The sequence below is a fragment of the Chamaea fasciata genome, unplaced genomic scaffold (assembly GCF_029207755.1).
Source record: "Chamaea fasciata isolate MVZ Bird 193981 ecotype frontalis unplaced genomic scaffold, bChaFas1.0.hap1 SCAF_8, whole genome shotgun sequence".
Taxonomy (NCBI): domain Eukaryota; kingdom Metazoa; phylum Chordata; class Aves; order Passeriformes; family Sylviidae; genus Chamaea; species Chamaea fasciata.
This window is the reverse complement of record NW_027094093.1, coordinates 24,716,267-24,730,801: the sequence shown is the minus strand read 5'-3', so window position 1 is coordinate 24,730,801 and position 14,535 is coordinate 24,716,267. Positions and strand designations below refer to the sequence as shown.

At 46.4% G+C, this 14,535-nt stretch overlaps 2 protein-coding genes across 6 annotated transcripts in view; both read left to right on the top strand.

Annotated features, from left to right (window-relative positions):
- Positions 1–4,391, top strand: part of SMARCAL1 (SWI/SNF related, matrix associated, actin dependent regulator of chromatin, subfamily a like 1) — a 32,077-nt gene extending 27,686 nt beyond the window's left edge. For all 5 annotated transcript variants that reach the window (XM_066190191.1, XM_066190189.1, XM_066190190.1 and 2 more), the window contains 5 exons: positions 578–680; positions 1,354–1,536; positions 2,009–2,109; positions 3,604–3,700; positions 4,080–4,391. In XM_066190191.1, coding sequence (XP_066046288.1) covers positions 578–680; positions 1,354–1,536; positions 2,009–2,109; positions 3,604–3,700; positions 4,080–4,277 — 682 coding nt within the window. In that variant the 3' untranslated portion in view covers positions 4,278–4,391. The remainder of the gene's footprint in view (positions 1–577; positions 681–1,353; positions 1,537–2,008; positions 2,110–3,603; positions 3,701–4,079) is intronic.
- Positions 4,392–8,075: 3,684 nt separating this feature from the next.
- RPL37A (ribosomal protein L37a) lies at positions 8,076–11,526 on the top strand. Its single transcript, XM_066190186.1, has 4 exons — positions 8,076–8,352; positions 9,349–9,477; positions 10,674–10,756; positions 11,388–11,526. Exons 1-4 carry the CDS (start codon positions 8,350–8,352, stop codon positions 11,449–11,451), a joined length of 279 nt encoding a protein of 92 aa, XP_066046283.1. The 5' UTR covers positions 8,076–8,349; the 3' UTR covers positions 11,452–11,526.
- The last annotated feature ends 3,009 nt before the right edge of the window (positions 11,527–14,535 follow it).

Below are 14,535 nucleotides of genomic sequence, written 5' to 3'. Positions count from 1 at the left end.
CCATTAGCCTACATGCATGTGGAAAACTCCTCGAAATAGCTGACAAATTTAGATACTTAAGCTGGAGTAACTTGTCAGGGGGAACCTTTGCAAGAAAAGGGTTTTTTTTCTAATCAGTGTGTTTAGAGGTGTTTTCTTCTGATATAAAACCAATCCCAAGTTAACCCAGGAAGTTTAGCTGCATACAGATTATTTTAGTGTATTGTGATTGTGCAGAAGTTAGAAATACAGATAGGTGAGTGAGATTGTAATTAAGTATAGATGACCTTCAGTCAACTAGCCTGGGATGGCATATTCCAAGTAGGATATAATAAACTGATTCTCTTTGACACCCAAGTATAATGTAGGCAGCTTGTGTGCCTGTGGTGAAGAAAAAAATGAGGGAATTTTCCTTTCTGTATTTTAATTTATAGAAGACTTGACTTCCTACTTGCACTTTACTGCAGCTTTTATGCTAGCCTGTTTCTTTGTGTTAGTGTATAGATGGGCAGTATCTTCAAAATTTGTTGTGTGCAAAGTCTGTATTTCCTCAGCATGTAATCTTATAGTGTTTTGGTGTTTTTCCTTTTTCATGTAGAGAATACATCCTGGAGTTACTGGAAAGTGGGAATAATAAATTCCTGGTGTTTGCTCATCACAAGATAATGCTGGATGCAGTAGTTGCAGAGCTGGAGAAGAAAGTAAGTGACTGATTTGTCTTAACTTTATCACTGTTCCAGCTTCAAAGCTGTTGAACAGCCCTCTGGATTTATGGCTGGTCAGATAGTTTACGACAGTTAGTGTCAGAGATGATTTCTGCTTGCTGTGCTTCTGACTGTGCCCTTCACCAAGGGAGCCGAGCTGTCAGGGTGAATGCCTCACAGCATCCACTTTGTATTAGCTGAATGGCTTTTACTGTATTTAATGTTCTTTAATTCCACTGTCTGCCCTGGAGCTTGTGAATTCTTGGAGGAATGTTACCCTGTGTTGCCACTGTTCTTGAAGCTTTCCTCAGAGGGAGAATGAGACTACCCAAGCCCACCATCCTTGCCAGCCTTTACCTCTGTGGTGCTCTTACATTTTTGAACTAAGATACTGTAGGGAGACTTGATAGACCTGCCAATCATTTCTCTTTGCTTCTCTTGTTTGTCTAACTTTTCATGTGATATTTCCATGGATGCTTCTAAAGCATGCTGCATCATGCTTGGGGCAGTGTGAAGAATGGTTTAAGGTAACATTCTGGACCATAACCCACAGTGCCACTGGTGGCTTTGCTCAGTGGCAGCACTGGACATGGAATCCACTAAAACATGGAAGGAGTATACAAGAAAGGGGAGACCAGGTCCCTAAACAGCATCTTCTGCCTTTTCACAGCACATTGAGCACATTCGCATCGATGGCTCTACATCTTCAGCTGAGCGGCAGTCTCTGTGCCAGAAGTTCCAGTTATCAGAGAAGCAGGCTGTGGCTGTCCTTTCCCTTACTGCTGCAAACATGGGCCTGACATTGTCTGCTGCAGATCTGGTGGTGTTTGCAGAGCTCTTCTGGAACCCAGGGGTAAGTGTCCTGGAGGGAACGGGTTGGATGTGATTAAGAGATGTAATGGGCAGGCAACTTTCTCTAGGGTTTGTCTCTTTTTCTGATGTCTGCTGGCTCTGCAACCACAGGTGCCTGGGCTTGAACCTGTGAGGCTGGTTTACACGGCTTGCTGGCAGGGGAAGGTGGCACAAAAGGGAAACACGCTTCTGTCTTAATTTGACAGAGCTCTTAAGGGTTTGCCCAGCCAAGACCCGAAAGGGTCCATCATCAGTGCTGACCTTGTACTTTGGAAAACTGTTCAGTGCCTTTTGGGAACCTGGTGTACCAGATTACTTCTTGGCTTAGTCTGTTTGGGAATACAGATCTAAACAGGATCCAGATAAGAAGAGTTTTTTAAGCAGAAGAAGTGAGATCTTCTGTTCTGTGGTGCTTACACTGTTTCTCAGATATTGCAGTTTTCACTTTTTATTTGTCATGTTTTTACGTTAAGATTTTGATCCAAGCAGAAGATCGGGCACACCGAATTGGACAGACCAGCTCTGTTAATGTTCACTACCTGGTGGCTAAAGGCACAGCAGATGACTACTTATGGTAAGAAGAGAGAAAGACACTGTGGTTTTCCTGACATGTGTTCCCACTGTTTGTCACATCTGTGGTGTGAGGGGTTATTGCTAGTGCTGATTTCCACGGCCTGTGAGGGGAGGATCAATATGTGGCAGGGCTGCTGCAAGCTGGTGACATGGCCTGGCTGCAGTGGACATGACTGAGTGGCTGACAAGCAGGAGCAGTAAAAGTAGTTACCTGACAAAGAAAGGGCTCTTAGAAATTTTGAGAGAGGTGATGTATCTAAAATCTTCACAGTCTCCATGTAAGGAGGAGGAATTAGATAACAGCTCAGAACATTCCTGTGCTAGGGTACTGTAAGTGCTGAGACTTTCAAACAAAGTCAGCAGACACTGGAGATGGTTCACTGTATTGTAGATCAGTTCTGAGGAGCAATCCTGGCTACTATGTGCTTGGACAGGGAACTGTGGAGGACTGCACTGTTGCCTTGCTCTTGCTCTTTAGTGAGCCCTTTAGATTGGTTAAAAAGGTGCTATTGACCCACCTTTGGATAGTTGTGGTATGAGGCTTTTTGGCTGCAGTGAAAGTGGACATTAGTCCTTGGAGCTGGGGAATCTAACATCTGGGGGTGGGCAGGATCTGAGGAATCTTTAGTGCTGCAAGGGAGCTGACCTGCAAATGATGAAAAGAAATTAGCCACCAGCTGCTTCATTTAAAGTCCAAAATTCCATCTTTATTACCTTGTTTAAAGGAATGAATGAACTACGTGAACTTGTGCAGTTCCCAGAGTATCATGATGGCAAGTAATTATAACCCTACAATGCAAGGATCTGGAAGCTGATGTATCACCCAAATCTCATGGAAAGTTAATGACAGTAATTCTGCCTTTATTTGTGAAATGCTGTGTGTGCAGTCATTAGTGCTTAATGGGGAAGAAATATGGCTCTCGAAAGGACAGTGGCATCTTTTTAAAGACAAGAAAAAGAACAAGAGGATGAGGCTATTTGGTAAATGCATTAATTGTGCTGTGGCCTTGGCATCTTTCAGTGTCCAGTGTGCAGGTGTGGCCGGGACCTCTCAGCCTCATGTGCCAGTGATGGATTCTTCCTCCTGCTGTACATTGGGAGTTTTCCTTGAAATGCTGATGCATCTGTTGTTGGAATTTACCACTGCTTGGCTTGGAGACTGAGCACACAGGCTACTAAGAGGCCCTTTTAGCTGCATGTTTTTGGTCTGACTTCATACCATTGGTGTGGCCTCAATCAGCCAGTTTCTCTGTTGAATGTGTTCTCCAAATATTTATAGCCCAGAATCCTCTAATTGTTACCAATTTAATTGATTGGTATCTCAAGACAGCATACAGTGATTATAACCAAGAGCAGGACAAGTTAAGGAACCAACAAAGCTTGGTAGAAAAGCCATCTTTATAACCAGTTGTATCTATTTTTAATCTACACATAGTAAATGAAGAAGTGTCCTTGGGTTTTTTTCCTTTCAGTAATATCTGTTTATCACTCCCAGGCCAATGATTCAGGAGAAGATCAAAGTGCTGGGTGAAGCTGGTCTTTCAGAAGCCAATTTCTCCGAAACAGCTGAGTCAACTAATTACTGTCCTAAGGTAATTGACCTGAAAGAATATTGGTGATCCCTGGGAGAGGCTGAATGGGCTTTGGCTTGTGTACATCTGGATTGTCACAGGTGACCTCACACCTGTTCTGCCCTTAATGCTGCAGACCAGATTGTTCAACTCCTCCCAGGATCCATGCCTTGGCTTGGACTCTCCACAGAAGTTCCAAGCCTACTACTTGCACGGAGACCTGGTAGCATCCATGTTACATATATGTATTTGAGTATATATGCATGAGATACATATGTGTTTGTATCATGTATGAGCCGTACACACATGTGCACTGTGTAGGGGGAGTGTCCTCTGATTTTGCTTACTATTTTTTACATGGAAATGTGGATGTAGATCCTGTTCTGTTCTGTTTCCTCAGCCAGATCCAAAGCAGAAGACAATCTATGACCTTTTCCAGAAGACCTTCTCTGAAAGCAGAGATGACGCTGATGATATTTTGTTTTTGGAGGCAGCTGATGCTGGCTGTGAGTTTGACTCTGGCAGTGCCTTGCAAGACAGAGAAGCAGAAACATGTTCAATGAGTCCCAAAAAAAAGCGGCGTATTGAGGAAGAGTAAATGGTGATAGCTAAAGAGATGGCGGATAAGAGATTTTTTTTTATTAAAAAAGAAAAACCAAAAGCAATCATGTATTATTTTTTTAGTTTTTGAAAATAAAAGACTTGAAGTTTTCTTTATCTCTGGAATGTTTCATCTCAAAGGATGAGAAGGCAGTCTGACAGTATGACAGATGTGCAGCACACACCTGGCAGCCTGCAGGGTTTGCAGTCCTGGTTTTGCTGATGACTGAATGGACATGGGCAAGTGTCATTCCGCTGTCATTCAGCAAATCGGCTTCCACAGTCGTTTTGTTTAAAAAGCAGATAATGGTTGTCTCTCCCCAAGGCAGAATTCATGAGAAAACCAACTCAGCAGCAGCTGCAGAGTGCTTTTAGCAACGTTTCTCATTCCCAAAGTCTGTATTTCTTGGAATTTGTTCACTGGCAAATTTGGCCATTACTTGGATCACTCACAGACTGGCTCTTGGGTATTCTCTTTGGCCACGAGGAAAAAAGATCCAAACAGATCTTGATGTTTTGTGGAGGTGGGGAAGAGGAGGGAAAAGAGTAAGTTACCACCTTGAAGCTAAGTAATGTAGCTGCGTGCCAGTAAGTCTGCACTGCCTGTTTTAGGCACATGTCTGCCTCTGCACACCCATCTCTGGCCTTGTGCTGAATATTAGGACCTGCTCCATGACATGTGCTTCTTCTGTCAGTGGAGGGTGAAGCTTGTGCTTGACTGCCAGGGATTAACCCTGACTTCTCAGGGAGGGAGGGCGTGTGGGTGGGTGTGTGTTTTCTTCAAGACTTCACTGATTTCTACAGGTGAGTGAGGAGAAGGGGATACAGACAGACTTTTGTTCTGTAAGAAACTGATTCTGGACTGAACTGTTTAAATAAAAAGTTGTTCTAAGTTGTGACTCCCAAGCTTTTGGTACTTCTTCTGTTTCAGCATTCCATCTCCCAGTTAGCTGTGTTTTACAACCGTAATCTGTAGAAAAGGAGGCAAGCTGAAGCCTTATATTTAGCTCCTGGAGGCCAGCAGCTAACGTTCTCTAGAGGTGATGTGCCTGGCTCTGTGCAGATACCAGACACTGCCAAAAATCCCTCTCTTGCAAGGCAGAGGAGAAAAATGTTTGTGCCGTAGGATCAACCTAATAACATTAGGTATTTTTTCCTGCAATGAAGGGTTTGATTGTTCCATTTTCAGCTGGTGTCGTCATGGAAATGGCCCACAGGCTGCGTGTACAATTGTGCTGGGTGGAGAACTGCTTTTCATTCATGACTGCAGATGGTGCTTTGGGGTGAGCAGATGGGTGTGAGCAGTAGCAAGGGGTGTTGTGACTGGGCAGCTGGAGGAAATGCTTTATCTCTGGGTTTGAGGCTGAGAGTTAACCATCACTGCTCTTACTTCAACAGCTGGCCAGGTGATGAAGGCACGCTTTTTGACATTTTTGAATGTCTGTCATCTTGAACACAGAGTATTTAATCTGTCTGTAGGACGAGTGATCTTTCTACTTGCAAAGTGGGTTGTTCTGAGTAAGGGGTGAGAAATGTTGCTGTCTGCTGACTGAAAAAAATGCAAAAGGCATTATTTGTGTACCCATATTGTTGTCTGCTATAGAAGTAGTTTTATTTATAAAGCTACAGCTATTTCAAAACAGTACTTTTTTAAGATACACTGAAAGTACCCTTGGAGAATTTCTTCTGCTTCTTATTAACTCGATTTATCTTGTCTGGATGTTGGTAAATCCCAGCCCTGCTAGAGGAATGCTAGGTGTACCTTCCCTTTGTTAGGATCCATAAAATCTCAGCTGGTTTGCTGCACAGATTCAGAGGTTTTTCAAATACACCTGAGATTCACTTCATCCTTACTACATGAAAAAGGGGAGAAGAACCTTGGAGAAAAGTGCTGTTAGTGATTACTTGGGATTGGAGAGACTGCAGCCCTTATCCCAGTGGCACCATTACTCCCTCATTAATAGGGTGAGGAGGTGGCTGGGCAGCTGGAAACAGGCTCAGACAGGATCTCGAAGGCTTGCTGACAAGAACCTCTACAAAGGCAACGTGCAGGATGCCAGGGAGACCCACAGCAAGCTCAGGAACATGGAGCACCCCTGGGGCCTCTTGTGCCTGCCAGCTTAAGGTGATAGAGCTGTATTTTTTTTTGGCTTTATCTAAAACCAGTAGAGGAAAGGGAAGGATCCATCTTACTGGATCTTGGAGCATCTTACTGTGGCTGGATGCCTACATCAGTGCTCCCACCCGTGTTGGAGAAAGGTGTGTTTTCAAGGAAGATGCCAAATAGCAACCACTGGTTAGAAAAGCAATAGGCTGGAGCAGTTCCTACTAAGTGTTCTGTGTTCCCCAGGCTGGCTAGCTTCATGAGTTGAAGAGTTCAAGGGGGTGGACTGTCAAGGCAAGGCTGTGCTGGCTTGTCTGTGTCCTTCATCTTCTCAGTCCCTTGGAAATGTGTGTTTACTTTGGCAGTGCTGGGAATGGCTGTCACCCAGGGTGGCTGGGTTTGGTTGTTTTGCTGGAGCTGTTGTAGATGATGGATATGACCATGTGCTGTATTGTCACAGCAAAACTGAAACCCAAAGATACAGACCGCAGAACAGCAGTAGATTTCTTCTCTGGATGTGTTGGCTTACAATTTTCATTTTTTTTTTTAACCATATCGTCACTAAGCAGCCAAAGGAACTTATATTTTTTCTGCTTTCTAATATGTTGGTATCAAAGCTGTATCCTGTGAGTCATCATTTTGACGAGTATCTGAAAAGGGCAGATATATTCGTAGGATATATCAAATGAAATTTTGATTCAACTGAGGGAGATATAAATACCATTGCCTAAAGCCTTGCTGAGCCCTCATCTCAAACATTGCTCTGGCCCACCAGCTCCCCAAAGAGCTTGCAGGGATGATCAGGGAATGAGGAGTCTGGCATGACAGAGGGAATTAAAAATGTCAGTGTTCAAACCCTCAGAGCAAGAGCCAGGAAGGGATACGACATCTGTCCATGAGCATCTCTTGAAGTACAGACCCCACCCAGGGAAAAAGTAACACAGTGGCTGGGTACACTCGATTCCTTGATTCCCTCTTAACTAAGCAGACTGCAAGTGAGGAGTGCTGTCATTGGTCGAGGCACCCGTGGTGGGTATGGAGGAAAATTACCTGCAACCATTACCTGGGGACGGTTTCTCTAGGAGGACTGGGAAGCTCCGGCCCTCTCCTGGCAGGAGGGGATGAACCGTAGCTGGCTCTGCACATCAAAAAGCTCTCAGGCTAACTGGATTACATTTCTTAATGGAGGTTAATGAGTTACTAATCCCCTTACAAGCATTGCAGCTCGGTGGCACTGGTGTATTTTTCCATCTGTGTTTTGGTGCTGGGAATCACCTCTGCAGCGGCACACGAGGGATTTCAGGGCTGGTGGTTTCAGCACTGGGTAACCCCAAGGAAATTAGGAAGTTGGCTTAACCTGACCTTAACCTGATGCCAAAACTCTTGAAACCTCATGGTTTAGGGCTGGTATGTGTTATGATAATAATTCATCCCCATTGACTTCTATATATATTTATTATGATTTACTTTTTCTGCAATCCTGGTCACGCGTTCTGTTCCTGCTTTGACATCTACGTGCTGCTTATTCTCTTTTAAAACGAGGTGAGTGAACGGAACTCCTCCTTCTCCTCTTCTGCTGTGACCTCCCTCGGTGGAAGCCCAGCAATGTGAGCTCCGGCGGCGCCGGCGCTCACGCACGGCCTGGGTGTCACACTGGGCTCCACAGGCTGGGTCAGGCTGCAAGGGGCGGCGGCGCTCCTCTGCTCCAGCCTCCCTGCTCGAGCATTGCGGAGCGCACGGCACTCCAGACGGTTCGGAGGTGTCTCCATTCAGTGAGGGAGGCTCCAGCAGCTCTCTGAGCAGCAGTGCGGCCGCCCTTGCTCACAGACTCTCCCTCGGGGCTGTGCCGTGTCCCGCGGGCAGTTCTCAGCGCCCGGAGCCGCATCCCGCCCCGTCACTTCCGGCCGCGCCGGCCCGCCCGCACCTGCGCACCGCGGCTCCTTCTCTGCGTCGGCGCCGGCGGAAGATGGTGAGTGAGGCCGGGCCGTCGGCCGCCATCCGCCGCCATCCGCGCCGGGGCCGCCGCGCTGAGCCCGCGGGGCGCGCCCGGGGCAGCGCGGACCCGGGGCCGGGCCTGCGCCGCCTCCCCGAGCCAGCCCCGGCTCCGCGCTGCGCCGCGACAGCGGCTCGCTCCGTCCGGGCGGCCGCGGGGAGGCGGCCTGGGTGAGGGGAATGGCAGCCGAGGCGCGGGGGACGGAGGGGCTGCAGCTCCCCGTGCCACAGCGGGCTGGCCCCGGGACGGACCGGGCTCTGCTCGGGCTTGACGGCCGCACCGCTGCCCGAAGTGCCCCGGCAGGAGCTGGGGGCTGCAGTCAATGCATCGCTAATTAGCTCATGCAGCTAATTTCATCGCTGATGTTCCAGGGGAGGGCGGCGAGGAGGATTGGAGGACTGGAACAGCTCTCATGAGCACAGGCTGAGGGCGTTGGGCCTGTTCAGCCTCAGAAGAGGCGACTGAGAAAGATTCTCGTTATATAAATGTATAATAATTAGATAGTTAAAGTAGTGTACGAGTATCTGAAGGGGGCTGTCAAGAGGCAGGAGCAAGGCTCTTCTCGGTGGTGCCAGGCAGTGGGACAAACGGGCAGAAAGTGATGCGCAGGAAGTCCCACCTGGACACGGGGAAGAGCTTTTGTGTGCACTGACCGAGCACTGGGAATGGGCTGCGCAGAGAGGGTGTGGAGTGTCCCTCAGCGCAGCCGCTCCGGCACCGTCTGGATGCAGTCCTGTGCCGTGTGCTCTGGGCTGATCCTGCCTGAGCAGGGAGGTTGGCCCAAGTGACCGCTGGGCTCCCTCCCTGACCCATTCCATAACGCTGTGGATAGGCAGTTTTCCCAGCGGCAGGGGGAGGCTGCAGCCCGGCGTTAGGGTGCTCAGCACTCAGCCGCCATGCCGGGAGAGGGGAGCAGCGAGGAGGAGGCTGTCTCTGCAGAGATGAAGCTCATTCTGGTTTGCTTCCCAACAGGCCAAGCGCACCAAGAAGGTCGGGATCGTGGGTAAATACGGGACCCGTTATGGTGCCTCCCTTAGGAAAATGGTGAAGAAGATTGAAATCAGCCAGCACGCCAAGTATACCTGCTCTTTCTGTGGCAAGGTGAGAAGTCTCCAAAAAGTCTTTAAAAATCACATTGTTCTTGATACTAGAAAGGTGATTTGATGTTTCAGTTGTTTTTGTACTGAAGAGAAACATGCATAGTTCCAAGATAGGGACTAGTGTATAGTGAGCTTTGGGCTACTGTCAGAGTCCTTCAAAAAGAGAGTAGGCGTTTCACATAAATGTTTAGTAGTAGTTAAATGAAAACAAACATTATTACATTTCATGATACAAAAGAGCGAGCAATGTTTTATTAATTATGTTTTACATAATTAATAAAATAGACCTGACAGAATTAAAGCATCACAGTTGTTATCTTGATAATTAAGGCTTGACTTGGGCTTTTTTTTCCCTTCAGTAACTTTTTACAGCACACCTGATGGTGAAACAGGTTGCTATTCCCACGTTAAACTTCTGATGGCAGTTGCTTACTTTTGTGTGCTGCATAACTCGGGATGGGGAATATTTCTGATAGGAAGTAATCTTAACTGCATGTGTACATAATTTACGTTCGCTGTTAAATCTAGTTTTTGATAGTTTGAAAGGCCCGTTACCTTATACTTTGCACAGATATTTTTTACTGATATCTTAAAAGTGGCTGGAAGTTTAAAATATTTTCGTTATGGGGCTTTTTCTTGCTTTGATTTGTTGCTTGGTTTTTGTGTGTTTTTAACTTACTTCCTTTCATGTATGAAGTGAGAATGTTCATAGTTTTGTCTGCAGAGCTGCCTAAATCAGGCATAGGTGTGGGCAAACCTGTTGTCACCTCTGCAAGGTGATAGATACCTGCATGGGGAAGGGAGTTCTGTACCCACCACTCACCCTTTAGATGCTGTTTGAAGTGGGTCTGTGTTGAGCAAGATGGGCTTGCCCAGGGTGGCTTGGGAGCAGTGGTGTTACATGAGCACCAAACCAGGTGAGAATATCAGCTGTTGTGACCAAGGTAACTCCCTACTATTTTTCTCCATCAAAATAAGCTGAATTTTTAATGATGCTTTCAGAAATGACCCAGTTCGTATCTGAATGGGAAAGTGTTTCAGAAGTGTCTGCAGAATTTGAGTAAAAGGATTGTCTGTCCCTTTCTTGTCTTAACTTGGCTTATAGGAGTACTGTGGTGTGATGCTGAAGTCCTTGTTTGGCTTTTTCAGCTGATGGAGAGTGACTTTCTTTTTTTTCCATTTTTTCTTCTGTTCCAGACCAAAATGAAGAGGAAGGCTGTGGGTATCTGGCACTGTGGATCCTGCATGAAGACAGTTGCTGGTGGTGCCTGGACTTACAAGTAAGGAAATGAAGAAGCTCCAATCAGAGTTTATTCTCACATAGCTGAGGCATAATAGAGCTTTTGACTTTCTGGTTTTTTTAAAAAAATTGATATACTAACCATTAAGCAGATCTATCTTCAGGTAGTGAATGGCCTGTTCTGTTAAAATTTGATTGCTGTGGATCAAAAATTTGATGGCTGTTCTTTGCAATAGGCAAAGCCAGACTTACTCCAAGAAAAGTTATTTTCATGTTTTCCTGTCATTGTAAAAGCTAAAAAAAAAAAAAGAATTATAATAACCTTTTTTGTGAGGGTGCTGTTGCTACTCCCTTTCTTTGCTCTCCTTCCCCCACAGTTCTGTAGAAGACACTCTGGGCCCAGGCAGAGCAGTCGTGAGGGGTCTGAGCTCACGCATTGGTGCATGTGGTCGGTGCATGACTGGGAAATTTGGGTTGGGATGTAGCCAGTGAAGTTCTGTGTGCTTTGTGGACCAAGGCCTAAGTTTTGCTGTCAGGAAAACAAGTGGAGTTGGACCCTGTTTGGCAGTGCAATCAGATGACCACAATTTGAAATGATTAGTGCTATCTCAAAAATAAGTAACACCAGCACCGTTGTTGTGCCTCATGCAAATGACTGCTTCTTTCTCCAGTACCACCTCTGCGGTGACAGTCAAATCTGCCATCAGAAGACTGAAGGAACTGAAAGACCAGTAGAAGCTACTTGGTGAAACATCCTTTTTTCTCCACTGTCAAGATCTGTCCTTTTATCAATAAAAGGGTGATAATGGAGTGGAATCATGTTTGTCTTTTCTGCAGAATGTCCTGTCTGTGTGGTGAGTGCCAGGTGCGCACCAAAGCTGCCTCATCATTGCCTTCCTCTACTGGGCAAGGGAGAGAAAATAAAATGAAAGGTCTGTGGGTTGAGGTAAGGGCAGGGAGAGATTCCTCACCAGCTACTGTCAGGGGCAAAACAGACCCGACTTGGGGGAACCAGTTTAATTTATTACCAGTTCTGTCAGAGTAGGATAATGAGAAAACCAAATGTTAATTCCAGTCACCACTCTCTTTTTCCCAGGCTCAACTTTTCATTTTCTTGCCCTCTCCAGCAGCTGCACAGGCGGATGAGGAATGGGGGCTGGGTCCATCACATGCTGGCTCTGCTGCTCCATCTTCCCCAAGGGGAGGGCTCCTCTCACTTCCTCTGCTCCTGCGTGGGTCTCCCATGGTGTCACCAGTCCTGCCAGCAGACCTGCTCCAGCATGGGCTCCTCTCCACAGAACACAGGTCCTAACACAGGCCTGCTCCCCTGTAGGCTTCCTGCAGTGTCACAGCCTCCTTTGGATGGAGCCCTGCTTCAGCATGGAGCCTCCATGGGCTGTAAAGCTGGGATAGCAGGTTTATTTTAGAATTTGGTTGCAGTGGAACGGAGGTATGTAGCTGTTTTGGTTAGCTATGGAAACAACAACATTAAAGTATAAAAATACTACATATATAAGCAAATCATGAGAAAAAAGTGTAGGAAAGGGAAAAAAGGAAAAGAGAAATACCACCACCCATGGATCCAGTGATAACACTTGATTGTGGGTGATTTCGATATCCCTTAGTCGAGGTGATGGTCAGAATCTTGATCTGTGGGAGGCGGGGGAGCCCCTGAAACACATAAACTCACCAGGTTAGTGTCTTTAGGTGTGGTGGGAATGCCCAGGTTCCTCCCTGAAGAGGGTGGGGTTTCCACTGTTACGTAACATTGTGGATCATGTGCGATCCCAGGCCCAAAATGTGTCTGTGGTGCTACGGTGCTCTTTGTTGGTTTACGACCCCTTCTAAGACATTGACAGCTCCCCCACGCCAGCGTGGCTGAGCCAGGGAGGAATGCTGTCAGGCCTATGTGAGCATCCCAATGTCTTCCAGGGGAGGGGGGAAGGGGAGGAGTTTTACATCTCATCCAGTTTTGTGAGGGAGGACATTTGCATGATGAAAAGCATTACCCCAACTCAAAGGATCTGCTTCTTGATGGCCTTCTCCCTCATCTGGCTCAAAAACAGTTTGTTGCTTAACAAAAGTAGGTTTAAAGTTGTGCACCCCACCAGCTGCTTTTGAAAAGGCCTAAATTTCAGTGTCAAAGGCAGGCACCTGGAGCATCTCCTGTTTCAGTTTCAGCTGCACTGGCCTGGGTACCTGCAGACCTGTTCCTCTCACACACTCTCGCTCCCCTCTCTGGCTTCAGCTGCTGTTCTGTGAGGTTTTTTCTCCTTAAATCTGTTACCCCAGACACTACCATCACTGCCAATGGGCTCGTCCGTGGCGAGTGGGGTGACACTGGTTCTTTCAGACCCAGGGGAGACTTCTCACAGAGGCTGCCCCTGTAGCCCTCCCACTGCTAAAACCTTGCAAACACGGTGCACTGTTCTGTATTTATAGGTGTAACCATGGAGACACTCGTAGTGCTATCCAGTAGGTTGAGTGGCTCTTGTTACTGGTGAAACCATTAAAAACCACTTTCCTTTCTAGTTAATTGCACACGTTGCTTGAATGCGCTGAGGTGAATCTGAGGAAAGCTTAAATAACTTGAAGAAGCTTGGCTCGTCTTGTTATGTCCTTCACATCTGTGCCTCAAGGAACAGCAAAGAGCTCCATGAGTGGGGGAATGGGCAGGTGTAAGGGGGGGAAGAGAGAACACATAAAGCATCTCTGCCTTTTCGCATTTCCTCAAGGGACTGGGCCATGTGCTGCAAGATGGAGAGAAAAAGAGCATCTTGACTGGAATAGTAAAAGCAACTCATGCTCTGCTGCTGGCTGATTCTTCAGCACCACCCACAGATAACTGTACTACAGCCTGTGGTGTTCTGTTGTGTGCAGATCTCAGGGTTAATCCACCTCAACGCTTTGCTCCCCGTGGCTCATTCCCTCTTGGTCTATTAGCAGGCTCTGGTGTTGGATGTTTGAGTCGCCTAATCCATAGAGTTGCAACAACAAATTTTCATGTTGAGCCAATCCTTTGGACATTCAGTCGTGGTGAAAAAGCTGCTATTTCAGTTAATAATGGCCTCCAAATAATCCATTTAAATTGTCAAGATTCAGGAACATCTTTTATGGCCTGACTTGAGAGTTTCAATTTGGTTTTGGTGGCTGCATCTCCCATCCCTAACAATCCCTAACAGGTCAGAAAACCAAAGTCTTGTTAATAACTTTGGTTATTAACAAAAGTTATAAACAAATTTTCCTGCTGGAGGAAAAAATAGTAACGAAGTAGCAGAGGCATGTTCTTGCTCCAAATTAAGCTTTACATGGATTTGGGTAGTGATAAGCTGCAGCAACAATAATTCATTAATGAGCCTGATATCTTCAAAAGATTAGTTCAAAGCTGGACCTAAGTAGGAACTTTTTCCCAAGCTGCAAAAAGTCTGTGGCTCACAGGTTTAACTGCAGTGACCCTGAACTTGTTTTCCAAACTTTTTTCTTTTTAATTAAGTGCTTCAAACTTCCCTTACTAAAGTCAATTCATGTGTTCAGGTATCTGGGGTCATGCGTACCAACCTGCATATCCTCATATCCCAGCTGGCTTGGTGATGTAACCACTTCCCTGGGAAGCCAGTTGCAGTGCCCAACCACTCTCTGGCTGAAGAACCTTTTTCCTTATACCCAGCTTAAACCTCCCCTGACACGACTTAATTAACATTCCTTTGGGTCCTATTCCAGATCACCAGAGAGATCAGCCCCTGCCCCTCTGCTTCCTCTTATGGGCAGGACAGTGTGGTTCTGCATATTGCTTTTTATTCTTGGTTCAGTGTTCTTGGG

What these genes read in the sequence shown, in the direction of transcription:
- RPL37A (XM_066190186.1), top strand. An exon ending in CCTGCTCTTTCTGTGGCAAG is followed by an intron (nt 9,478 to 10,673) that starts GTGAGAAGTCTC and finishes CTTCTGTTCCAG; the next exon opens with ACCAAAATGAAGAGGAAGGC. An exon ending in GGTGGTGCCTGGACTTACAA is followed by an intron (nt 10,757 to 11,387) that starts GTAAGGAAATGA and finishes TTCTTTCTCCAG; the next exon opens with TACCACCTCTGCGGTGACAG.